Source organism: Nannobrachium achirus (assembly GCF_963921795.1).
Source record: "Nannobrachium achirus genome assembly, chromosome: 20".
NCBI classification, from domain to species: domain Eukaryota; kingdom Metazoa; phylum Chordata; class Actinopteri; order Myctophiformes; family Myctophidae; genus Nannobrachium; species Nannobrachium achirus.
In genome coordinates, this window is record NC_137827.1 from 55,706,856 (window position 1) to 55,733,897 (window position 27,042).

The 27,042-nt window shown below is 42.7% G+C and overlaps 1 protein-coding gene across 1 annotated transcript in view; it reads right to left on the bottom strand.

Annotated features, from left to right (window-relative positions):
• Window positions 1–1,358: 1,358 nt before the first annotated feature.
• The window catches only part of LOC308306255 (dynactin subunit 1-like), a gene marked incomplete at both ends in the record, with an annotated part of 49,486 nt that continues 23,802 nt past the window's right edge, over window positions 1,359–27,042 (bottom strand). Inside the window, 9 exons of the mRNA XM_080751155.1 lie at window positions 1,359–1,496; window positions 4,200–4,289; window positions 5,307–5,380; window positions 9,796–9,982; window positions 15,252–15,379; window positions 18,917–19,089; window positions 21,386–21,528; window positions 24,017–24,145; window positions 25,612–25,743. Coding sequence (XP_080607281.1) covers window positions 1,359–1,496; window positions 4,200–4,289; window positions 5,307–5,380; window positions 9,796–9,982; window positions 15,252–15,379; window positions 18,917–19,089; window positions 21,386–21,528; window positions 24,017–24,145; window positions 25,612–25,743 — 1,194 coding nt within the window. The remainder of the gene's footprint in view (window positions 1,497–4,199; window positions 4,290–5,306; window positions 5,381–9,795; window positions 9,983–15,251; window positions 15,380–18,916; window positions 19,090–21,385; window positions 21,529–24,016; window positions 24,146–25,611; window positions 25,744–27,042) is intronic.

Genomic DNA, 27,042 nt, shown 5'->3' on the forward strand with positions numbered 1-27,042 from the left:
ATATATATATATATATATATATATGACTGAATCTGCATGCCGTTCTCTGATATGTTTTGTGATTGATTCAGTCGCATTCTATCCTTTCTTTTTTAACATCCGTATTCCATTCAGATTTGAACGCACATCTTTAAACTCATCAAAGAGAGTAAACTCAATATTGTGTGGAATTGGCATAATGGCTAAATTGGGGGAAAGGGGGGGGGGATAATTGGCAATTTAAAATGTATAAAAACTATAATTCAAAAAAGTGCAAACCCAGCCTACTTATTCTAGTGACAACTGACTCACAGCTTCCTTATGAAAATAAATAAATAAATAAAAATACCTTTTCACCTAGCAACACTGATGACAGTGTTACAGTAGAGCACTGGTTCCCAAACTTTCCCCCGGACCCAAACAGCGAAAACAGCCAAAGCTCACAGCGCGGCGCGAAGTGAGCTTGTAGATCGGCTATTTCCACTACTTCTTAAACATTTGTTTTCTAATTTATGGAATTTCCACAATTCCTGCCTCTAATATTTGACAATTTGGCCAGCAATGTTTAATTTGTCATTTTAGAGGTATTAAAAAGTCCTTAAATTGCCACTTTAGAAATGTGCAGATACCCTCAATACACTTAAACTTTATGTTGGTTTGTTTACTGTTGAGAGAGAGAACAATGTTTCACATTAAGTTAATCATCCGGGGACCCCCCCAAAAAAATTATAATTTGCGGACCCCTCAGGGGGTCCCGAGTCCCACAGGTTGGGAACCAGTGCAGCAGAGGGAAGCCCCGTTTGGAGGCTTGGAGTGTGAAGCCATACTGATGGAGGCAGGGACGTGCTGGCCATTGGGAAAAGCGGAACAACTCCCGAACGGCCGGTTCAATCCCGGCCGGTCCAGGCCGGCCATTAGTAAATCGTCACTGTCGGGCAGAAACCTTGTATCTCTAAGTTTCAAATTTGTACATTTTTTCGCAAAGTAAAGCCCTGCTTCATCATACAAGTCTGTCGCACAAAAGTAGTGAAAACAGCAGATCTACAAGCACACGTTGTGTGCTTGTAGATCGGCTGTTTTCACTAGTTTAAATCATTTTTAAAATGATAAATACAAAACAAACATGTTTGGACATACAAGGTTTCCACCCGACAACGACGAAATATAACTGAAATATAAATGTAATTGGCCCACTGGCTTGTCACTTGTCATGATCTGAAATGGCAATTCTTTTGAGTAGCAGCAGCGCTATAGAGAGAGATCTCTCTCTCTCTCTATAGCGCGCAATGAGGGCCTCTACAACTCTTTTTCCCGGGCTGAATCAGGGGCCCAGCACGTCCCTGGATGGAGGAGAGGAAGCAGAAGGGAGGAGGGTCCTTCTAGCTCCGCAGGAGGTTGTGCACCCTGTGGAGCTGGGACTGGGACAGCACCAGGCGGTGGACCTGCTCCTGGCCCCGCGGACACGGAACCATGACCCGACCCACCAGCACCGTGTCCCCATGTCTCTCCTCCTTGGCCTGCGTGGGGAGAGCAAGAGCAGGAGGCCCAGTTAGAAAGGACAACTTTTTTTACAACAAGGGTTCATGTTTTAGATTGTAATTAAAGAATATAAAAGATAAGTGTTAAAATGATTTCATTTACTTCTTTCTATTGCTTTAGAGATTCTTATTTCAGTGGTTGGGGGCATGCGTACAAGTGGCTAAATAGGTCATTTTACACAGAATAAAGGTCTTTGCGCACTGCTGCGTTCTTCGGGCCGAATATCGGAGTGAATTTCGGAGCGCGCAATAAAAAAAATCTACTTCACGTTATGTCAATCACTTTTGCACACTGCCGTCAGTTTCGTATATATTTTTTTCGGACCAGGGTTGATTTTTTTTCCCGATTTTTGCAGCTGTCGCACTGAGTTCCTTGCTCTCTCTCTCCGGATTTCAGATTTCCAAAACGCAACGAAAGACCGCAGTGCAGTGTGCAACCAGCTTTAGCCCATTCCCAAGATATGACGCAACCTTTCATGGTTGGATGTGACTTATGGGGGCTAGAAGTGTTACTGTAAATAGCAATAAAGAAACTGCTGGCTTATTGTGTCTGAAAAGACATATTTAGGCACTTGTACGCATGCCCCCATGCGTACGCATGCCCCACATTTTAGCACGGTAAACGCGATAAAACAATAAAACGAAGCAAATGGAAACATTTTAACACTCACTTATTCCTTTTCTCTAATTACAATCTAAAATATGAACCCTTGTTGTAAAAAAACAAAGTTGTCCTTTAAGACCCGTGGCCGATTCTACAAATGCCTTCTAAATCAGAAGTTCTCAAAACGTTTCATGTCAAGGACCCCCAAATCGATAATATTACAGTATATGTCTGTGGACCCCCCAATTAGAAAATGTTTGGTGCCAGGGACCCCAAGAAGAGACTTCTCCAAACAATTTCGCTTAGCTTGTATAGGCCTACCGGTACCTGCCATTTCTGAGAACCATGGTTAATCTAAAACAGGGGTTCCCAAACGGTAGATTGTGAGTAGTGGGCACCCATGATCTAAAACAAAGTTCAAAATCCTAAAAAAAAATATGAAGGCATATAGCTAAAATAAAAATAATTACACAGATGCTTTCCCGGCTATAATGGGTTAAGTGTAGCGTGCAGTGAATGTGAATTTACCTAAAGTATTGACAGTAGAATCTTGCCGTGGTTAACCCATTTAGAACGGGTACACATTATTGTGTATCATTATTTTATGCTTTAACTATTGAAAAATAGCAGATATACAAGCTCACAGCGCGGCACTTAGTGCCGCGCTGCGAGCTTGTAGATCTGTTATTTTAGAAAAATCATGAACATTAGAATTTTGACCCGATTCTATAAATGTCTTTTGAATCCTTCTAAGGTTTTTTGAAAAACCTATGTTTCTATGTCAGCAATCTGGCCAGCCATCGTCAAAGAAACGGTCCTTTTCACTTAACTGGAGCTCAGTTAGTCTGTTCTTGAGAGACTACTATGTCAGTGGTTCTGAAACTTTTTCATGTGAAGGACCCCCAAACTGATATGTATTTGGCCACGGACCCCCATCTCAAAATATTTAGTTCCAGGGACCACCCAGAAGCAAAATTTGAGTTACAAACTTTCGCTTTAAAAATACACATATTCAAAGATTTGCACACATTTTCACGACTTTTTCAAAAATAGCAGATCTAGAAGCTCGCTGCGCGGCACTCGGTGCCGCGCTGTGAGCTTGTATATCTACTATTTTTCAATAGATAGAGAATTAAATAATTCTAGGCCTAAGTGGTTTTTAACTCATTCTGTGCCTATCCCGAACATGTTCGGCTTTATTTCAATCCAATACAATTTTTTTTTTATTAATTGACTTACCCTGAGCTGCTTGTAGAGTCGTGGGTGGTCCTGGCTCGTCCTACGCTAGCCAGCTAGCCATTTTACATGGTCCGACGATATATTCCATTAAAAATGGTTTAAAATACATTTTTGAGCCCCCCAATGTTCACCGAATGTTCAGCGCCGCTTCCGGAACGTAGTCCAGTGTGCCTATCCCGAACATGTTCGGCTTTTTTAATGAAATGAATTATTTTATCGGAGGCCTCAACGAAGCCCCGGTCTAGACGTCCATCCATGCCCGGGACTTAGACTCGGCCATCCACGGGCCGTATTCGCGCTAACGGCCGCATCGCGCCGCCCACTCCAATAATAAATCACATCTTTAGACAGGATTTTCTCCGGATTGTGTTCCCAGACCCAAAGAGAAAGTTTTTTGCGGCTGAAATAGCTTTAGATCGGGCCTCTAAATGGGTTAGCATTTTGGCTACGTGTCAGCTAGCTTCCTCCTCTCGTCACCCATAGCATTGACTGGAGTGAAAACACAAGCCAGTTGGGAGAGGGTCGACGAAAGCTATAAAGAAGGTCTATGGAGAAATTTCTGGCACTCTAGCGCCCCTTGTGGCCGGATGGCACTGTATGAGTTAAAGAGTTAGAGAGTGAATTTTGCTCATTTTGAACGTAGATCCCATCATTGTGTCTACTAGAATGTATGCCAGATGACATGAAACAAGGTCTTTGAAGTCATCGGGCATCTCCTCACATCGGATTTATAGGTTCAAAATGGGAAAATTCCCCTTCGAGTGTCTGTTGCTGAGTGAAGGTTAATGGTAGAAAACATGGAACACTTTTCCTTGGGTCCAGGTTCATGATGCTCTTACCTTTACAAAGGAGTTTGAGGGAAATGTGGCAAAGTCCGACGAGACTCGAGCTCCTGGCTGCTGGTTGACTACATGCTCCGCTACCTCATCCTGACAATGAGGTACAACAGAAGAAGGTGTTTTATTTTTCTACATAATCTCCTTGAACAAACAACACTGACACATAAAGTTTGTTTGTTCCAAAAAAAATGTTCATCTACTTTCTACTTGCTGTTTGTTTGGGAGCTAATAAGTGTTGCCAATGACTCAATGAACCACCAGATGTTACTGATGAGTAGGTTAAAGAAATATTTCACTTTCGAAAAATACTTTTGGTAATTCTATCGGCTAATCAGGCTTTTATGAACACCCTGAACAGTTTTTAATTTGCTTGATTCAATATTTAGATATTTGATGTAAATGTTACCAGGCCCTCCAGGCCCAGGGCCTCTCCCCCCACACACACATTGTAACTTCAAACTCCAATTTAACCATGATAGATTCAATAAAAACACCCATTATTTTTTTCTGGTGACACATACTACCCTCCTAATACGTGAGCAGGCCGTGTTTTTTCGATAACTTTTTTCATTTGTCTTTAATAATTATTTTTTGTATTTCATTTTTTCCATTTTCCCAAATAATTATTAAAAATAAATGAAAAAAGTTATTGAAAAAACACAGCCTGCTCACGTATTAGGAGGGTAGTGTGAGTCACCAGAAAAATAATGGGTGTTTTTAATGAATCTATCATGGTTAAAATGGAGTTTGAAGTTACAATGGGTGTGTGTGTGGAGAAAAGCCCATAAGGTGTTTCCCTGTTGAAAGTGGAATATCTCTTTAAGCCACTGCACTGAATACATTTCAACATACAGTATGACCTACTGAATTATTAGCTTGAAACCTGTCTACTGCTCTATCCTCATTATATTACAGTACATTACAAATATGACATTTAATACACATCTCAGTGGGTGACCATTATATCTCTATAGGAGCCGACATGACCAGTCTTGTCTCACTCAGTGCTAGTACACACACTAATTGTCATTTGTTTTGTGTGTGTGTGTGTGTGTGTGTGTGTGTGTGTGTGCGCGTGTGCGTGCGTGCACGTGTGTGCGTGTGCACCTTCAGCCTGTCCAGTGTGTCACTGAGGGACTGTAGTCTAGCAGTCTGTTCTAGGAGCTGAGCACTGGGAGACACTGCAAAACAAAACAATGAGTTTAAATGTAACAGGATATGATGTCTTTCTTGTACATTAGCAAGACAAATGATTTGCCTGTTCCCTGGTTACTATATTTTACAATAACAGTTTTCATTTTCACAAATTTGATCTGAAGCTATGTCAAGTCATACAGGTATGAATCCATGTATTTAATTTACTATATTTTGGCCGGTAAATCACATTATTCAAAGCATACATATAATACAAGCATACCGATGTCCGTTAGGTCGCATTTACTATCAAAACCTCGACCAGCTGTCTGTCTGTCACACGTCACACTTTTCCCCTGCTCATATCTCCGCAACGGTTGCCCCGATCCATGCCAGATTTTGCACACATACTCTTTGCCTACCAAACTACAGCCACAACCCATCAATTCTCACATGACCCTCTTCTAGCGCCACCATGAGGCCGGTTCTTGCAAAACACATTTATGGACACAGCACCTACAATTTTTGGCCAAAAATTACGCAAATCGGTACACAGTATGTCTACACTCATGTCATCAACATGGATCTGTCCCATTTACCGCCACCTTCAGGCAGATTTTTTAAAACACATTTTTGGAAACTGCTCCTACAGATTTTACCCTAAAATCACTGTCACGGCCCCTGTAGTCGGCCTACTAGGGCCTGTGTGGTTGCTCTGTCTAACCTTTACTCCCACAGGTCCTGATTGCCAATCGGGTGCATTGGGAGCACCTGGCCAGTGTTCCCAGGGTGCTCTATAAAAGGCTGGGTGTGGCCACACTCTCATTCTCTCTCTCCTGCCATGAGAGCAGCAGCACTTTTGGCTAACTAGCCTAGTTTTGGTTTGCACCATTCAACACCACCACACTACATCTTCCACACATCCACACACTGCTGACACTACTGATTACACTGATTTACACATCCCATAAGTTTTGTTCATATTATTGTTTATAATGTAAATAAATATGTTTTGTACACTTTTAACAGCCGTGTCCCTCTCCATTTGTTATGGCCTAAGAGCCGTGGTCATAACATGGGGGCTCGTCTAAAAAAAGAAAATGGAAATTATACGTTTTGGCCACATCTAAAGTTGTAGGCCCATTCGTATTGGGAATCTGTTTCAAAATCTGTGATTAACAAATGTTTGTTCCTGGCTTGCGTCGTCCCTTGGTGTCAGAAGGGTGTGTCCCCTTGTTTGATGGACGCGATGGACGTGAGGGACGTGATGGACGTGAAGGACATGAAATGTGAAGCGAGAAACGTGAAGCGAGAAGCGTGAAGGGTGAGGGGTGGGTAATTCCCTTGGTGACAACAGGTGGGAGATGTGCAGCTTGTTAAAAAATAGAACTTGTATTTTGCCATGACTTTTTGAGCAGGTAAAGTAAACTTCCTGTCTTGCTTTGAAGCCTGTAGACCGGTAGGGTTGTCATAGTCATAGGAGAAGGTGCACGGTAGTTAAAGTGTTTTGGTTGTATTTGTGAGTTCAGTTTTTGGTTAAATGTGTAATGGTTTTGAGTTGTGCTGTAATTTAATTGATAAAACTGCACAGTGTTAGTGTAGTGGTTAGCAGTCAGGATGGGTGTTAAGAGTGCGTTTTTTTGTGTGGTGGTCCCCGTATAAGATTATAGTATATTAAAGTAGTATATTATAGTAGTGCTGTATACAGTCTACGCTATTCTTGTTAAAGAAGTTCGCTTGGTGTTTTTGGTTTTCAGTCTTATTTTTTGTAAAATAAGGTGAGCATTTTTTGAGTGTCACACCGTTGTTGCCCATTTTCTTTGTGTGGTTCTGCTCTGGGTCAATATTGGCTAGGAACATCAGTGAATACTAAGTAATGCAAGCCGCTGTTCGTCTAACCACTGTTGCAGAGAAACGCTAGGTAGTAGGCTACCGGTACAACTCATCCCCTAAATGAATCCACCTCCAACAGGTTGAATAAAAACTGGGCCATGGCTCATGGTGGTTTGTAGCATGGTGGTACACAGCAGTGGTGCAGAGGTGCTTTATGTGGGTGCAGCCAGTGAGTGGACATTATAGGTGCACCTGGATGTTGGTCCACCAGATGGTGACTGGTGAGACCCTCCAGACTGAAGCTGGGAGGGGTTATGGGTGGCCGTAGTTCTGGCCCGTCTCAGAGAGGCGGCGCTGAGGCGCATCGGTTGCAGGCTCGGTGCACTTCCCCCCAGCAGGCCCTGCTAAAATGGCTGCACAGAGACTCATACAAACCCTGCACCAGGACATCACATTGATGCCACCATTTACAACCAGTCAAACGAGGTGAGATGAAGCCTTGTTTTAGCGCTGGTATGCATATGGCTAATGCTGAGATGGTCAAAGAAGAAATGTGGAGATTGCTTTTGTAGATAAAGTTAATTGTGCCAGCTTATGTATTGACCAGAGCATGAAGTACAAGTTTGTTAAAGTTACTGTTTCGAGCATAATGATTTGGTGCCAGCGGAGTTTCGCTGAAATATTTGATTGGCTGAGAAAAGTGCTCACCAAAATAGGGTTTTTGCATTAGTTTTAGGTAAAGCAGCTGAGGTAGGGGGATCATCGCACCTGTAGGCGCACTTGTAGCAGCTGTCCTGGCTTTGGCAGGGTTTGAGAGAGAGCATTTGTTTTTGGGATATTGTTTTTTGGTTAGTGGTAATCTAAAAAGTCACTTGTCCTCAGTTTTGTCCTCATAGGTTTTCCCTTTCTGTCTGTATTGTTTGGTCCAGAATTGTTTCAGTACGAAGTTCTTGTGAGTTCCATGTATGGGAGCTGTAGTTATAATTGGTAATGTAAAGGCAGGAATTGTCTTCACCAGGCCGGTGCAGCTGGGAGGCAGTGTTGTATCTGCCAGGCTGCAGGTGGCTGGGAGGTGTAGATGTGGTTTTATCCTGTTAAGTTTGCGATTTGTCTTGCCAGTCCAGAATGGCTGGGAGACAGTGTTCGCTTGGTTTGGTTTATCATGTTCTAAGTTTGCGATTTGTCTCACCAGGCCGGAATGGCTGGGGGACAGTGTTCACTTCCCCATGTCCTTCTGACATATGGGTCGGTTGGGATGGGGGGGTTGGTTTCGGGCAACGCTGGATCTATTGGTGTGGGGCTTTGTGCACACTCCCGGTGAGCTGGGAGGAGCCGCCACTCTGGGTTATTCAGGTTGGCCTAGCTGGTAAAGTGTACTGAATGATTTGACTTTAGTTTATCTGGATCAGAAAATGTTTTGACGGAGTGACTTATGTTATACAATGTGACCTGTGTTTTGACCCAGTGGTTCTGCCTTTCTCACTGTTAATGGCTCTGTTCCTGTCCCATTCCTCTTAGATGCTTCAAGTAATTCCGGATGATCTTGTTTGCTGGGGATGGTGGGTTGGTATGCTAGGTACAGAGGGGATGGGTTATAGTGACGTTTATTAAGTGGGTTGTTCATTTTCAAAACATGGTTTGTGATAGGTTGTGGTTTTGGTATGGTTATTGGCTATTGGGTGACTAATGGGTAGACTGAAATTAATTTGGGGATCTTGTCTTTTAATTGTAGATATAGTGTCTGATCGGTTCAAGTTTTGAAAGTAATGTTTAGATTTTGGAAGTTTACTAAATGACATGTTTAGTCTATTATACTTTGATTAGCTGTTAGTTTCTCGGTCCCTTAAGGGTCCTCGTTTTGTAGGGGGAGGGTGTCACGGCCCCTGTAGTCGGCCTACTAGGGCCTGTGTGGTTGCTCTGTCTAACCTTTACTCCCACAGGTCCTGATTGCCAATCGGGTGCATTGGGAGCACCTGGCCAGTGTTCCCAGGGTGCTCTATAAAAGGCTGGGTGTGGCCACACTCTCATTCTCTCTCTCCTGCCATGAGAGCAGCAGCACTTTTGGCTAACTAGCCTAGTTTTGGTTTGCACCATTCAACACCACCACACTACATCTTCCACACATCCACACACTGCTGACACTACTGATTACACTGATTTACACATCCCATAAGTTTTGTTCATATTATTGTTTATAATGTAAATAAATATGTTTTGTACACTTTTAACAGCCGTGTCCCTCTCCATTTGTTATGGCCTAAGAGCCGTGGTCATAACATCACGCAAATCGGTACACAGTATGTCTACACTCATGTCATCAACATGGACCTGTCCCATATAGCGCCTCCATCAGGCGTGATTTCTTCAAACACATTTTTGACGGTCGCTTATCTCCCGATTAGGGAGTCTTACTGGTTATACAAAATATGCACTCACACACACACACATATGTATGTGTATATAGTTGTATAACAAAACAATATCTTCAAATACACAGACTTTTGCTCTATTTTTGCATTTGCTGAACCTAAAGCAGCCCGAATGAACCTCCGGTATCTCCCTTACAACACTTTCCTGTGCGGTCCTTCCTAAAGAAAAAAACACCCTACTCCACCCAACGCTGGAGTACCTGGAGACTTCCCTGTGATGTCCACCACCTTGACGTTAGCGCTCATCTGCAGCAGCGTCTCCAGCAGCTGGTCAGTCTTGCGGTACAGAGCGCTGGACACCACCTCCGGTCGCCCTCCGTCTTTGGAGGGCAGCTTGGGCACATGGAGGGGGGGCAGGGAGGCCAGCTGGGCACGCATCTTCTCAGCCTTCACGGAGGAGACCAGAACAGAGCAACAACAAATCATGTTATTTATTTTCAGAACGGGTACACATTATTGTGTATCATTATTTTATGCTTTAACTATTGAGAAATTAAGCAATATTACACGAGAGGGTGTGCATTAACACGGTTATCCGGCACGACAGCCTTGCTGCAGGAACGAGCCGACAGGCGAGTTCCGTAGGTAGGGCTGAAGTGCCGGATAACCGTGTTAATGCAGACACTCGAGTGTAATATTGCGATTATACAACTGTTGCCCAAAAAAACACGTCAACTTCATTTCATTGTAATTAAGATATTCAATAGGAATTTGTAATTTTTGAATGCCACATTTAGCTACTAAGTCCCTGAACGTCACATGAAAACCGCTAGCCTAGCCGCCTAGCAAAATGTGCCGAGAGAGGAGCGCTTGCTGTCTTTCGTGACCAACACAGCTGATTTCTTTACTTGATGAGAGACAGTGCAGTAGTGCTCGTTATATGCACGGTTGGAGAGCCTGTTTTCCATTGAGAGCCCGACTACCTGTTGTATAATAGCAGATATACAAGCTCACAGCGCGGCACCGAGTGCCGCGCTGTGAGCTTGTAGATCTGCTTTTAAAATCGTGAAAATTAGAATTTCTACCCGATTCTATAAGTGTCTTTTGAATCCTTCTAAGATTTTTTGAAAAACCTACGTTTCTATGTCAGCAATCTGGCTTAGCCATCGTCAAAGAAAAAGGTCCTTTTCACTTAACTGAAGCTCAATTAATCTGTTCTTGAGAGACCACTATGTCAGTGGTTCTCAAACCTTTTCATATGAAAGACCCCCAAAATGTATTTGGCCACGGACCCCCAAATATTTACTTTCAGGGTCCACCCAGGAGCAAAATTTTAGTTACAACTGTTCGATTTGCACACATTTTCACGACTTTTTCAAAAATAGCAGATCTACAAGCTTGCAGCAGGGCACTCGGTGCGGCGCTGTGAGCTTGCATATCTGCTATTTTTCACTGGTTAAAGCATTCAATAATTCTAGGCCTAAATGGGTTAAAAAAGAAAAAATATCCCACGATTTTGTAACCCGTTTTTGTCAATTATCTAATGTAATCCTGGACGCTACACTCCCTCTGTCAACCTGGGAGAGCAATGGACTGACCTCATGCTTCCTTCTATGCATGAGGACTCCAAGTTGCTTCTTTTCACCTGACAGGGGGGAGTTTTCCCCGGTTGGACACATGGAAGGAACATGTTATTCCAACCAGTTCCTTTATCCTCCATCAGGCGCCCCGGGTAGCCAGGGGGAGGCAGTATGGAGACCAGGATTACTGCATGTTTTTTGTGAGGGTACCTTCCCTAGGAGACACAGGAAGAACATGCAAATTCCGCATAGAAAGGCCCTTTTGCTAACCCCACCTAGGGTGTGGGCACGGATGAGGTGGAGGACCCCAGCGCCCCCAGCACCCGGTGGGAATAGAACCCAGGACCTTCTAGCCGTGCCCCCATGTTATTGCTACATGAATATGCAACAGCAATTAAGTTTGAATGGCTATTTAGCAATATTCATGTTAAATACACCTGCAACTTCACACTAAAGCCAGTACTAGTGCTTCCGAGGCACTTCTTAAACAGTACATAATGATGACACAGTCCTGTGCTCGGTTGGCCTGGCCCAACCAGCATTTTGTTTTAAAGTCACAAGCCTTCAGAATGCTAAACCTGGTATTAAACGCCTACAAAACAAAGGTCGTGTGGTTTGGCAGGAAGACATGTGCTCCCCCAGAGTACCACAAAGGACAGCTCAAAGCTTGAGCTAGAATAGATAAAGCTTACAAATATCTTGGCTTCTGGTTAGCTAGCACTCTCTCCTCAATACTCTTAAAGCCCCTTTCCCACTGTACACAAACTCCACTAACACCCACTAACATCTAGCTTGTATCTTTACTGGGAAAGGTTACAAGCAGCTCCTGGGACATAATGACTGTGCTGAGCGGCAGTGATAGAAACATAACTCCCAGGCAGACGCTCAAATCCTTGCCCCTTCTCCAGTCTGAAGCTATAAGAGAGATCCTGATTCGATGGGAAGAGGGAATAAAGAGACCATAGACTCTATAGCGGGAGTATTTCACTCTCCACTTTGCCACTAAAATTAGATACGTGTGAACCATAAGAATAATTTACCGTAATCTTTTCAATCCCATTTCATGCCCCCCACCCCCCTAACTTTTCATAACCACAACTGGCAAGCAATACCAAAACAATTATTGTCAGTTTGGACACTTGTAATTGTGTACTGTATGCGCATGCATAACGTGAATGACAAATCGAGTGGCAAAGTGAGTGGCAAAGTGAGTTTAACGTTGTTTAATGCAATCAGATTAGTTTGACAGACTTTTCTGTTTGGATGTACAGTATGGGCTGTCAAGTAGGCCAGAAAGTAGTGTTTTGCCACTCAGTAGGCGTTCCCACATAATAGTCCATGGGCCAGACGGGTTGTCGGTATTCATGTTAGTCGGAGACCTTAGGGTTTTATTTCTCATGCTAATCAGTCTAAAAGCGCAAAATTTTGCACAGATGTAGCCCAGGGCATACTCTAATGATTTAGCTAGGGCGCCCGAGTCGGTGACCTTCGGGCTCCAGAAAACATCCACAAAACTCTGAAAAGTGATGACTCATCACTTTTCATCACTAAACCATTGTTTTTCTGGAGCTGTGGCGACCCCGAAGGTCACCGACTCGGGCGCCCTAGCTAAATCATTAGAGCATGCCCTGGGCTACATCTGTGCAAAATTTGGTGCTTTAAGACTGATTAGCACGAGAAATAAAACCCTAAGGCCTCTGACTAACATGAATGCACACCCATACATGCATCGTTTTCTGAGGCCATTTATAGCCCAAGGAATGTTTTTTGTGCAAAACAAATGCTTGCAATGGATTCGGCTAGGGATGAGGCCGAATATTCGACACCGAAAATCTTCGGCCGAAAATGGCAAAAAATGCATTTTCGGTTTTCGGCCGTATAGTTTTTAAAACCGAATAGTATAGCACCGAATAGTGTGAAGAACAGGGGTCCAGTATAATCTCTCAAAAAGCAGCCGCAGCATCAGTAAACATTCTCTCTCTCTCCCCCCTCCCTCACTCACTCACTCCGTCTCGCATTCACTTCACTTCACTAGTCTGCGCAGCTGCCGGCTAACGAGTGTAGCCTATGTATGTCATTGCGACCTGTCGCTCGTTGTGTAAGCTTAGCTCCGTGCCAGGCAGCGTGCCTCCGTCAAGCTCGTTAAAGTGTTCATTGAGCAGGAGCAGAGCCTCCGCGATTTTGATTGACAAAGATAACAGTTAGTAGAGTGCTGTTTGTCAATTCTTTGTTGCTACAGAGCATAGCATCAGTGCTAAGGGCTAACAACAACAATGCATAAGGATGTCTCTGTCACACCGATCGTCTCGGTTTGGCTGCAGAGTTCATGTTCAACCTCTTCCAGAGAGAGATGGAGACACACACTCTGTGTGTGTGTGTGTGTGTGTGTGTGTGTGTGTGTGTGTGTGTGTGTGTGTGTGTGTGTGTGTGATGTGAGATGTAGGGTCCTGTCTGGAGTTAGATGGATAGATGAGGGACAGACGGTAGGAAGAGTGGGCACTAAGGAGGAGTGGGCACCTTGATATCAAGTTTTATTACCCGGCATGTTTCAATGCTTGATTCTGATTGGTCGAGCGCTGAAATCAGAGGTCTGTTATTTCTGGATAGCAGACCACTCCGCTCAATAACAGACCGCTGCCTAATCAAAGACTCAGAACACCCGCTGCAGTCAAGCTGCACTGCGTGAATCTTGTGCTGTATCCAACACAGTCAGCCATGAAAACAAACACACAGCGACATTTACAACTAAACGTTGCTCTGAAGAATGTTTTAAAAAATATTTTAAGCGAGAAATAGACAACGTAGTATCAGAAAATGGATTCTATCTAATCAGCACTTCCTTGTTTTCCAAGGCAACCGTGTCGCGCTGGGAGGACGCCCAGCGCAACACTTGTGGAACACTTCCAGCCGTCTGTAAACAAGGAAATACTTTTTGTTTTTAGTCAAATTATTAATTTGATTTAGTAGCCGGGTAATAAGCGGGATAAATACTGGCTCCTTGGGGGTTGTTCATATATAACATCCCTTCGAACTGATAACTCCCCTCGGCTGGCGCCTCGGGGAGTTATCAGTCCGTCGGGATGTTATATATGAACAACCCCCGCGGAGCCAGTATTTATCCCTTACCTAATATTTCTAATAACTGCTAAAAAAACAACAATATACAATCATTTGGGCATAAAGAATAAGTTCAATGATAAATGTAGGGCTGATAATGACATATCTGATATGGCATGTTCAAATCATGTAATCAAAAAGTTAATTTTGAGCCCTGATAATGGTGATTATTATTATAGTTTTGTATGGTTTTGACATAATCACGTTTGCCATAATAAGGTAGCTTTACAACAAATGGTACAAAAATGGTAATAAAAATACATTATGCGCATAATATATATTAATACTATTCGGCTATTCGGTTTTCGGTGAAATGTTTCCACTATTCGGTATTCGGTTTCGGCCAAGAATTTTGTATTCGGCACATCCCTAGATTCGGCATCATGACAAATCCCTAGTTTGACCCCTCTTATGCTACTAAAAGCAGATTCTTTTTTTTAATTTTTTTCCCTGTAATGTAAAGTTAATGGGACACCAACTCCAGCGGCTGGTTGTTTTTGACAGCAAATTTTGATTTAGTTTTAGTCATAGTCTTTTGAATAAAATCTCATTTAGTTTTAGTCATAATTTAGTCTCCTGAAAAGTTTTAGTTTTAGTCTAATTTTAGTCGACTAAATATCATGAGATTTTAGTAGACTAAATCTACAGTCGATTTAGTCAACTGAAATGTATTTTGGCAGGCCTTGATGGCATCGTAATGACTGATTTTACGCTTGGTTGCATGCTGAAAATAGCCGATCTACAAGCTCACAACGCGTCGCAGCAGCAACACCTGCGAGCAACCAAACATAAAATGACTCTCTTCTCCACCAGTCCCTCCCTAACGTTTTAGTCTAGTCGACGAAACGCAGTCGACAAACATTTTTCGTCATCGTTTTAGTCGACGAAATCAACACTGCTTCTATGGAACACACTCATTTCTGGTGAAAGAACAGTTATTGTATTAAGAACAAATCGTAATAACCCGTCTGGTTAAATAAAGGTTAAAGGAAGAAGACACGTTAAAGACAGCGACCCACCTTGAGCCTGTTGTTCTCATTCTTCAGTTGTTTGATGCAGAGTCTCTGAGCCTCGATCTGCTGAGTCAGCAGTGGAGAGTCAATCACCTGCAGCCCTGATCCTGTTCCCATGCCTGACACCATGCCTGCTGTGGAGAACAGAAGTTAGTTATCAGCACAAGACCTGGAAAAACACAGAAAAAACACACAGTGTCCTGGGCGCTTTACTCTAGGCCTGTGACGATGAACTTTTTCCCGATTCGATTCGATTTCGATTCATAGGGTGATGATTCGATTATATCACGATTATTGCGTTTTCCTGTGATTTGCAATTCGAATCACGATTATTGCGCTTTTTTATATTGAAACATTTTAAAACAATTCTAAACAATATAAAACATTAAAAGTTTAATCATATACTTCAAATTAATGCAGCCAAATAAAGTCAGTCAATCTTTCTGACATTTATTTCAGCCAAAGTGCCAGTGGTACAACATTACAACAAAATGTTCCTGGTCAAGATGCCAGAAAACACAGAACACAACAGTCATAAAAAAAAAGAAAAAAATCGCTGTGCTGCAGGCCTACAGCACTGTGCTAGCTTTAGCCATAACATGACATCCTCAATCCTCATGACCTAAAACTGTTCCTTTAGGACTTGTACTTACTCTGACTGAAAGTGGTTATTTCGCCTTTAAAATAAATAAATAAAATAGGGAAAATCGATTTTGAACTTTGAAAATCTATTAATTGAATCGCCAGCATTAACATTACGATAATATAGTAAATCGAATGGGGGGGATAGCATGTTGTTTTGTGAGGGTAGGGCAGGGGTTTTCAAAGTGGGTGACGGGGCACCCTGGGGTGCCGTGATGCCAGTCCAGGGGTGCCGTGAGATCATTTGATACTATTTGGAATTCATCAATATCACTACGTCAATATCACTTCACTATGCTTAGGAAAACAGGCTTGCACTGTACTTGATGAGTTCTTTTTCCATCTGCAGTACTCCCAGAATAGGCATGCTAGGGTTCAAGTGGTTAAAAGTCAAGTATAACGTTATTTTCAGTCAGTTCTGATGGAAACTGATATTTCTCCAATAGGATGCAAGACTCTAAAAATGAACAGTGTAACTCAGGGGTGCCGTGGATGATTTACAGGGGTGCCCTGAGTCAAAGAAGATTGAAAGCCCCTGGCCTAGAGGACAGACACGGGGAGAACATGCAAACTCCACACAGAGAGGCCCTTTTGCCAACCCCACCTATAGGGTATGGGCACTGATGACGTGGAGGAGAGAACACTGCCCCCCAGCACCCACAGCGGGAATCAAACCCAGGACCTTCTTGCCAGGGACGTGCTGGCCATTGGGAAAAGCGGGACAACTCCCGAACAGCCGGTTCATTCGGCCAACAAAGTAACTCGTCACTGTCGGGCAGAAACCTTGAATCTCCAAGTTTCAAATGTATACATTGTTTCGCAAAACAAAGCCCTGCTTCATCATATAAGGCCGTTGCACAAAAGTAGTGAAAACAGCAGATCTACAAGCACACAACGCCTCGCAGTGCGAGGCGTTGTGTGCTTGTAGATCGGCTGTTTTCACTAGTTTAAATCATTTTTAAAATGATAAATACAAAACAAACGGTTTCCACCCGACAACGACGAAATATAACTCAGGTACAGTAATTGGCCCACTGGCTTGTCACTTGTCATGATCTGAAATGGCAAATCTTTGAGTAGCAGCAGCGCTATAGAGAGAGATCTCTCTCTATAGCACGCAATGAGGGCCTCTCCAACTCTTTTTCCCGGGCTGAATCAGGGGCCCAGCACGTCCCTGCTTCTTGCTGTGAGAAAAAGTGCTAGTCGCTAGCGATGTTGCCTCCCAGCTAGAAGGCCACCGTGCCCCCCATGCAAAAACATTCTGCGCTGACATGAGTTTCTTCTAGTGAAATCCGAGTGTACATCTAAGAATTAAGAGTTGAGAATCTTTGGGTCAAAGCATGCAAGAACAAAACACACTGGTTGGTGTTTGAGGTATTTAAAGGACAACTTTGTCCTTTTTACAACAAGGGTTCATATTTTAGATTGTAGTAAGAGAAAAGAAAAAAATTAGTGTTGAAATGTTTTCTTATACAGCTTTCTATCTTTTTTAGCGATTTTCATTACTTTGATTTCAGCGGTTGGGGGCATGCATGCAAGTGGCTAAATATGTCTTTTTAAACACAATAAGCCCATTCCCAAGAAGATGCACCACACTCATTCATGAGCAGATGTGACTTATGGGAGCTACAGTAAATTGTAATAAAGAAATCGCCGGCTTATTGTGTCTAAAAAGACATATTTAGCCACTTGCATGCATGCCCCCAACCACTGAAATCAAAGTCATTAAAATGGCTAAAGCTACAGAAAGAAGTAAAAGAAAACATTTTAACCCTAAAATATGAACCCTTGTTCATGAAAAAACAAAGTTGTCCTTTAACAACGACAGCATGCAGAAGACAGAAGACAGTGTATGACTTCAGTGTGCAGGTACCTTTTTGTTCTTCTGTGAGTTATAAGGGGGTGCAGAGACAGAGAGGAAAGGAAGGAGGAGATATAGAGACACAAAGAGGAGACACAGAGGGAATCAGCGAGTGTCAGGGTCACCTATAGGGGTTCAATCAGCACCTCGGTCTGACTTTATCTTTCACCACATACAGTAACTAATAAAGTTAGTTTAACCCATTAATACCGGGAACACATTATTATGCATTATTTTATGCTTTAACTATAAAAAAAAATAGCAGATCTACAAGCTCACAGCGCTGCGAGCTTGTAGCTCTGCTATTTTTGGAAAATCGTGACAATTTGTACAAGTCTTTGAATATTTTTCTTTTATAATTTTTATCCCACAATTTTGTAACCCATTTTTTCACCCAGTGCCAATTGCCTATGTAATCCTGGGCTCTGCTCTCCCTCTGCCAACCTGGGGAGGCAACGGACTGACCTCATGCTTCCTTCTATGCATGAGGAGTCCAAGTTGCTTCTTTTCACCTGACAGTGGAGATTTCCCTGGTTTGGACGTAGCGCGTGGAAGGAACACGCTATTCCAACCAGTTCCTTTCCCCTCCATCAGGCGCCCCGGCTGGCCAGGGGGAGGCATTATTGAGACCAGGATTACGTGCATGTTTTTGTGAGGGTATCAACCCTAGGAGACACGGGGAGAACATGCAAACTCCACACAGAAAGGCCCTATCGCCAACCCCACCTAGGGTGTGGGCGCTGATGACGCGGAGGAGGAACACACCGCCAGTGCCTGGCGGTGTCTTTGAATATTTTGACCCGATTCTATGAGTGTCTTCTAAAGTTATTTTTTGAAAAACCTATGTTTCTATAACAGTGATCCTCAAACCTTTTCATGTCAAGGACCCCCAAAATGATACGTATTTGGCCACAGACCCCCATCTCAAAATACTGAGTTCCAGGGGCCCCCAGAAGCCAAATTTTAGTTACAAATGTTCGCTTTAACAATACATACATTCAAAGATTTGCACACATTTTGCACGACTTTTCAAAAAATATTTCATCTGCTATTTTTAAATAGCTAATAAAGTACAAAATAACTCCATGGCTTAATGGTTTAAAGTATAGTTGTGTACTGTATGTTCCAAACTTAGACGATACGACGAACGTCAGATTGCGTTCCGTACCCTCTCCTCCCGACATCCCTGTGACAATGGAAGCTATGCCCGATGGGGACGTCCCTCTCAGCCCGTCCATGCTCATCTTTGATTGGCTGTTGATGCGCAGCTTCAGCTCCGCCTTCTCCGATTCCAGCTGGTCGATGTCGGCCTGCAGAGCATCCATGGTTTCCTCAAACTCCCTGAAGAAAAAGAAAAAACGATACTGTTATGACAGGGGTTCCCAAACCTTTTTGTCTCAGGGCACCCCATAAATATTTGTTTTAATCCGAGGCACCCCTACATTATAATTTTCACTCCCAGCACCTTATATTTATAGCATATCATCGTTGTCGGGTGGAAACTGATATTTTAGTGATTATGTTGCGAGGAAAACGTTGAGATAATAGCCGTTTTGGTTAGAACTGACTGAAAATAACTGTGTACATCAGGTTTAAAATTAGACTAAATATTTTTTCAAGTGTCCAAATAAATTCCAAATATTATCAAATTATCTCGCGGCACCCCTGGACTGCCGTCGCGGCACCCCAGGGTGCCCCGTCACCCACTTTGAAAACCCCTGAGTTATCAAATCAAATCAAATCAACCTTTATTTATAAAGCACATTTACACAATCGAAATTGACCAAAGTGCTGTACAACGGAACACAAAACCATCATCAACATTACTGTAAACAAAAACAATGTTAAAAACAATAAAGACAAAATGTACACATCAGAAACAATAAGCAACTCCAACATGAGTTTAAGTGTGAGTAAAAGCTAGAGAATATAAGTATGTTTTAAGCCGGGATTTAAAAGACTCAATGGAGTTTGCACTTCTAATAGAGATGGGCAGGCTCTTCCAGAGCCTTGGGGCGGCTGAGGCAAAGGCGCGGTCGCGAGTTATGGAACAGACTGATAATAAACATCATAGTAAAAAAGATATCGCCAAAATGCTGAATCACTTCCATCAGTGGCATTAGGCCTGTCACAATTATTACATAATCATCTAATCTCAATTATTTGACATAATGGCAATTATTTTGTCATAATCGTTTCCACGTTGAAAGATGTTCATATTTTTTTGAAATGTTCAAAAATAGTAGAAATAGCAGATCTACGAGCTCACAACGCGTCGCATCGGCTATTTCCACTATCAATGTTCTTTCTAAAATATAACGTTGTCAAAATACTGTATGTCAATCATTTCTTTGTATATTTAGGTCATGTGTCATATCTGCCATGTGCAACTTCAAAGCCTAAAAGCCAAATAGAAATGTAATTGTCAAAACACAATTAAATCGTTAATCGCAATTATTTGAGCGACAATTAATCGTCATGTGAAATGTCATAATCGTGACAGCCCTACAATTTATTTCACAATTTGTGATTGACTATATTTAATTCAACGCGTTTTACGGCAGACCAGAGCACCTATTACTGACTTTAAGCGTATATAGTAATAGTGTTGCATTTACGGTTGCATTTATGGATTCATATTTGAGACCCAGTCATTTATGTTGAGACTATAGGGCTTGCATGAGCCTATAATGTGAGCGTGTTACTATTACTACGGCTCACATGCAAGTGTACGTTCAGGGGTGTCTGGGCCCTGGGTACAAGGATTCACTGCCTATGAATGTTGGGGAGGGGGTTTAACTCATCTGCTGCCATTTAACAATACCTTCGTACTCTCATATGCCAAACTGTCTCCATAGACTTCCATGTAATTCATAGTGCACGGATCATGCACACCCATGCCTATATAATGCACCACGTGTGTCCACATTGCTCACAGCTTTCAAACAAAAAAATCCGAATGGAAATCCGTTCAGGCATTCATGAGATAGCAGCCATTATGTTTTCCTAAAATGTAAACAAAGATGGCTGCCATGTTTGAAAGATGGGGTTGCTATGGGGGTTAAACATGCAATTTCGCGATCGCTATGATGCCTACTAAATGTTTTGGGGTCAAAAAAAAAATTTTGAATTTTTTTTTTTTTTTTTTTTTTTCAAACATTCTCGGGTTCCTCGGGCGTGGCAGGGTGGTACATCGCGAAATTCTCGGGTTCCTCGTTTTTGGCAGCATATGAGTAACCCATTTAGACTGGGAACGCATTATTACACGTTTGTGCTTTAACTATTGAAAAAAATAGCATATACAAGCTCACAGCGCGGCACCGAGTGCCGCGCTGCAAGCTTGTATATCTGCTATTTTTGAAAAATTGTGAAAATGTGTGCAAGTCTTTGAATATTTCAAATCCTGCTAAGGTTTTTTGAAAAACCTATGTTCCTCATCTCAAAATATTTAGTTCCAGCCCCCCCACCCCCAGAAGCTAAATTTGTGCCACAAATGTTTGCACTCTGTGCCGCGCTGTGAGCTTGTATATCTGCTATTTTTCAATATAATTGCTATTTTTCAATATAATTAAGGCCCCTCCACAGTCCCACTCCCCCCTGGTGACACCCCTGTGTACGTTTTGAGAAACAGTCCTACTTCTCTTTCTTCTTGAGCAGAGTCTGGGTCTCATCCAGCCTCGTCTGGATCTTCTCCACGCGTTCATCTGCGTCTCTGGATGAGCTGTCCAGCTTCTTCTCCAGCAGACTGAGGCGCACGCTGGCCTCGCTCAGCTCCTCCCCCTGGAAAACACCCCCCAAATCACCTCCATTCATTTACACGTCCTTTTTAAACACCCTTCTACCCTTCTATGTGGTGTCTGGATTGCATCCAGACTGTAGAGTTGAGACCACAATGACTCTTTATCTTTTATGACAGGCTGACAACTTTAGGATGTTACTTCACTATTATCCAATTACAAAATCCAGAGTTCCCACACATTTTTACCAGAATACTACAGAAAACTTTCCTTTTTTTTTTTTTGCTACACCACATATCCTAGGAAATAGGATCAGGCTGCAGCATGTTGTGAGCTTGTAGATCTCTTCTTTTTGTCACATCCGGTACACATTAGGCTGCAATCACACAAATAAAAAATAAAATAAATCAATGACCAAAAACAATGCATAGCCAAATATTTTTCCTAGATAAATTCCAGGACGCTTGATGAATTCCAAACCTTTTCCAGGACTAGAATTCTTCTTTTTTTTTTTTTCTTTTTTTTTAAGGAATCTCATGACCGTGGCAACCATGAAAATCCTGAGTGGACTGAGGGTCCACTTATACAAAACACTCAGGATCTTATAGTGTCCCACTTGAGAACTTAAAGTGTAGGCACCATGAAATTTGCCTTGTAAAACTGTTGACACATGTCTCTAAAGGTCCCCCTAAGTATTTTTAACATATATTTGAGTCATATTAGTTTGGAAATATATAGTTACATTTGAGGTTTATAAATTAATAAGACCAACTGGGGCCATTTTGGGAAATAACTTCGGAAATAAAGTTGTCGCGTGAAAATGACGTAAACAAGAGACTCTCTCCTGCCCTCTTGTCTCGGTGAAATGCAAGCTGGACACGCCCCCCTTGCTGTTTCCTTGTCAGCACGGCTGCACGGACTGACAGCGCAGCGGTGGAAGAAGTACTCATATTTTGTACTCAAGTAAAAGTATCAACAAGTAACAGTATCGATACTACAATGTAGAAATAAACCGTTACAAGAAAATGTCTGTCACGCACTGTGAGCTTGTAGATCGGCTAATTTCAAATGGCCGATGTATATATAGTAATTAATGAATGGTTTGTAATAATAATTAAACAAAGTATTTTTAATAACTTTTTTTTTAAATAACTGCAGAGGAGTAAAAGTAGCCTACAATGATTTATTTTGAGATGAAGTGGAGTAGAAATAAAAGTACTGAAATGTAAAACACTCCAATAAAGTAAAAATACCTCAAAAGTGTAGGGCCCTACGTAAGTACAGTATCTGAGTAAATGTAGCGTACTTAGTTACCGACTGCAGGCGAGCCGATTAGAAGAAGGCTATCTCCACCTCAAAGTACAATCAATACTTGAGTAAATGTAGGCTACTTAGTTACTTTAGCGGGCGAGCGGCTCTCATCCACTCACAATGATGACAAGCCTCGGTACAAAGTGCTTGGTTTAGTACTTGAGTAAATGTTGGCTACTTATACTTTACACACGAGTCCCGAGCGTAGATGCGAGCGCAAGCCTCGGCCAAAGTGCTTGGTTTAATGTTTTATTTTAACTCTATCTTCTAATTATTATTCACTTATCCTCACAAATAGTCGCCCTGTCCGGCTGTCCCCTATTTATCTTATTTTGTCATGATGATTTGTCCCAGAAACGGCCCGGGAAAGAAAAGCTCCATAAAAATCACCGAGTCACAATGGCTTGTTCATCCCGCACATGAACCTCTCATCGCGGCATGAACAGCGAACAGCAGCCGCTATCCACAAAGCCTGGAGCGAAGTCAAGACCCCCCCCCCCTCGCGACTGTAGACTCGTGCGAGCTGCATGTGCTTCAGCATGAATACAGCGAAATCAGTCCCATCAATTACGAAACATAACACAACGTGTGATAGCATACATATCGTTGGTCATCGTAAAAAAACAGGAAAAAACCTCCATAACCAAACACTGAGTCCCCTCTCCTCTGTTAGTTCTACCCACGGATGAGCCCGGCCGCTGGGCCGGGCAGAGCTCCAGTAGCCGCTGCCGCTCTAGCAAGCCTGGAGCGAGTCAAGACACGCCCCTCGCGACTGCAAGCACTTGTTTTCAATATGAATATAGCGAAATCAGTCACGTAAATTAATAAAATAATATACGAGGGGACAGAATTCAGATCGTTGGTCATGGTCATTAACAATGTTATGTATTTATCTTTATTATTAAAGTATACAATAGCGTAATTCCCACAGCCTTTTCCCATTCACTTATCATTGGGTCACGTGAGCGTGTTCTATAAATGACACGCTGTTTTGGCTCGTCACATTCCGAGGCGGCTGGGCGGTGCCTCGGGAGTTGGGACCTCCTTCTTCCTACAGCTCCCAATATTAACCCTTTCAGGGTATAGTTGCATTGGCAAATATATTCACAACTATGTCACTGTTCTATTGACACAAAGTAGTGCCCGTTATGTTACCCTTCCTTTAAGCTACCCTACAGTAATTGATCTTCATTTGTAACCACAGACTGTCCCCACAGTACCTTGATCTTCAGTGACTTCTTCAGCTCCTTAATGACGGTCTCTCTGTCCTCCAGCTTCATACCCAGACCCTCTGCATCAGTGATCTCTGCTCTCAGAGCGGCTGCACGCAGCTCCACTGGGGGAGGGTTCTGGGAAATGGCAAAAACAACAACAACAACAACAACAACGTCTAAAACTGGGGTGAAAAACAAGGCCTAATAGAGTAATTAGATGACGCAAAACTTGAGGGGAAGCCACGTTGAACACAGTGTGTGTTAGAGCATCTAGTAGACACGGCAATGTTTGCTTTTAACTTTGACAATTATATTCTTTGGTAGTGACGCCGGATTAGTGACTCAACAAAATGCCTAAAACATACTGTAAAAGTGAGCAAACACACTGTATGGCTTCCATTTTCAATACAACCATAGTAACCCATTTAGACCTGAGGATGATTTTAAAGGTAGGGTAAGTGATTTCATTTAATTCAAATAATTACAAAATGGCTCTATGTTCTGAGAGTACTATAGTTACTATAGAGTGTTTGGTCCATGTTTGGGCTTCAGCCTTATCTCCTTTGAGGAGAAAAAAGCAGTTTCAAAACTGTTGGGTGACAAGTTTTCCTCCAATCATGGTCGAGTGGGGGCAGGCCTTACGCGCACCCAGGCCCGCCTCCCACTTGATCATGATTGGAGGAAGGTCCCCGCCTGTCACCTACATGAACCTGCGGGTGCCAGCCTGTTTGCTCCGTTCCGCGATTTGTTTGTCTCTCTGCATCACAGTCTGGAAAGCCTCCTATCTCCAAGGGGGGGTGGGACATAGAAGTGGGATTCGCACATCCGTCACCAATGACGACGCCTACGTCACAACTTGCTTCCTGAAATACGAGTCAACTGAATCATTTCCAGACTGTGATGCGGAGAGACAAAACAAATCGCGGAAACGGAGCGAACAGGCTGGCACCCAGGCTACATGAACACTGAAACTGAAACTTAAGTGAAATCACTTACCCTAACTATAAATCCTGACCTAAATTTTCTGAAAAACGTCAAATATGTATTAAAAAATGACCAAAAATGGATGTTGCTATATACTGTACGCGAGTTTAGAAACTCTAGGCTTGCTCTGGGAAAACCACGCCCCGCACTCATTTTTGAAGCTTGTGATTGGCTGAACCGGAGGTAGGGAGCGCTCCATTGTAGTCACTTGAACCACGGCAGAGGTGCACCAAAACCTAAGTCTATCCTTATCTCTAACTCTAACCCTAACCCCAACTCTAACCCTAACCCTAACCTTAACCCTAACTCTAACCCTAACCCTAACCCTAACCCTAACCTTAACCTTAGTAAAACTAAGTAAAACTAACTGGTGAGTGGCTAACCTGCCGACGCTGTTGAAAACGAGCGCTCCTTCCCTTAGCAAGCCTAGAGTTTCTAAACTTGCATACTGTACATATCAACAACACCACCAAAAGGGGTTGCTGGATTCTTGAAAGGTATAGTTTTGTACAGTATAGGTAGAGGTTCCCGGTCTAAATAAAATGGGTACATCTTCTACCTCAATAGAACCCTGGTGAATATATATGTAGTGAATATTCAGTAAGTGTTAACATTACTTGGTTCTGAGGCTTCTCAGAGTCATACTCTCCCTCTTGCATGGCAGTGGCCATCTTGTTCATGGTTGCGATGACGATGCCACAGGACTGTCGCAGGCACTCGTAGGGGTTGGTGCCCGGCGTCCCATAGATCTGGCACACATAAAGGAATGCACATAAGAAATTTGACAAGATACAGAAGAACAGTGGAACATGCTAAACAGTACATGATGTCATGCATCTATCGGTTGCAATTTGGGGTGCAACAACAGTTAATTGAACTATGGAACAAGATGAGGCGAGTGCTTCAGAGGTTTAGCAACAGGTTGATATCTCCAGTCCTGTGGTGTTTGAGGTGCTCGAAGTTAATATAGAGATAGAGGGGTCCCATCAAGGGAAATTATTCAAGCACACTCACAAGTCAAGGAACAGCAAAAAAGCCTTTTTTTAGATCGGGCTATTACATATAAAAAATCCCAATTAAAAGGCCACTAACGCCGACCGGTTTTGTTAATTGAACTAATCGATTTAATTGATTATAACGATCAATCAAAAAAGTAATCGCTTAGAACATATATTGATGGTTGCAACCCTAGTTGCACTCAATCCAGTATTGTGACTGAGGGATTAGGAGGAGGGGTACACAATACAGGGATAGAGCATATCCACACTGCCCGCGACACGACGGGAGCAATGAAATCTCATTAAAATACATTTGTTTCAATGAGACCGTCCTGATGTACCGCGAAAGACAACGCGTCGTGCCACGACGTCATCCACCACTCCTATTGTCGCTCGCAGAGTCTCTATTTGAGCGAGGTTTCGCGGCGACGTCCCGCCCCCAAACACTTAAGTACTCGATCCCAGTACTTGAGAGTTGAGAGTAGAGATACTTCTGGTCAAAATGTACTCCACTACAAGTAAAAGTAGCTCAGTCTAAATGTTACTCAAGCAAGAGTAATAAGTATCAGAACAATGTAATACTCAAGTAAAGTAGGCCTACAGATCCTCAGAATCTGTACTCAAGTACATTTACTCCGTTACTCTCCACAACTGCACTGCCTGCGAGTGGTTCAAGTTACGTCGCAACACAACGGCCGAAGCTCCATATGCGGACAGTATTTCCCACGACATTGTGTCGCCGGCAGTGCAGATGAGCTGTTATACTGTATATACAATAACAATACAATATGACAATAGTACATTACGGCCCTTAGATATGGCCACTGACAGAGACATTGGACGATTCATTTAATTTCCAAAACTTTTCCAGAATATTTAACCCAATTTCCAGGACTATATAACAATAATTCAACTCAATAACAAGTCCCCTATGCGCTCAATGCCCAAAATAATCATATTTGAACTGGGGACCCCGGGACCCTGACGAGCACTAAGAGTTGAGGAATTTTGTATAACACGGTTCTATTGTGAAAATAGCCGATCTACATG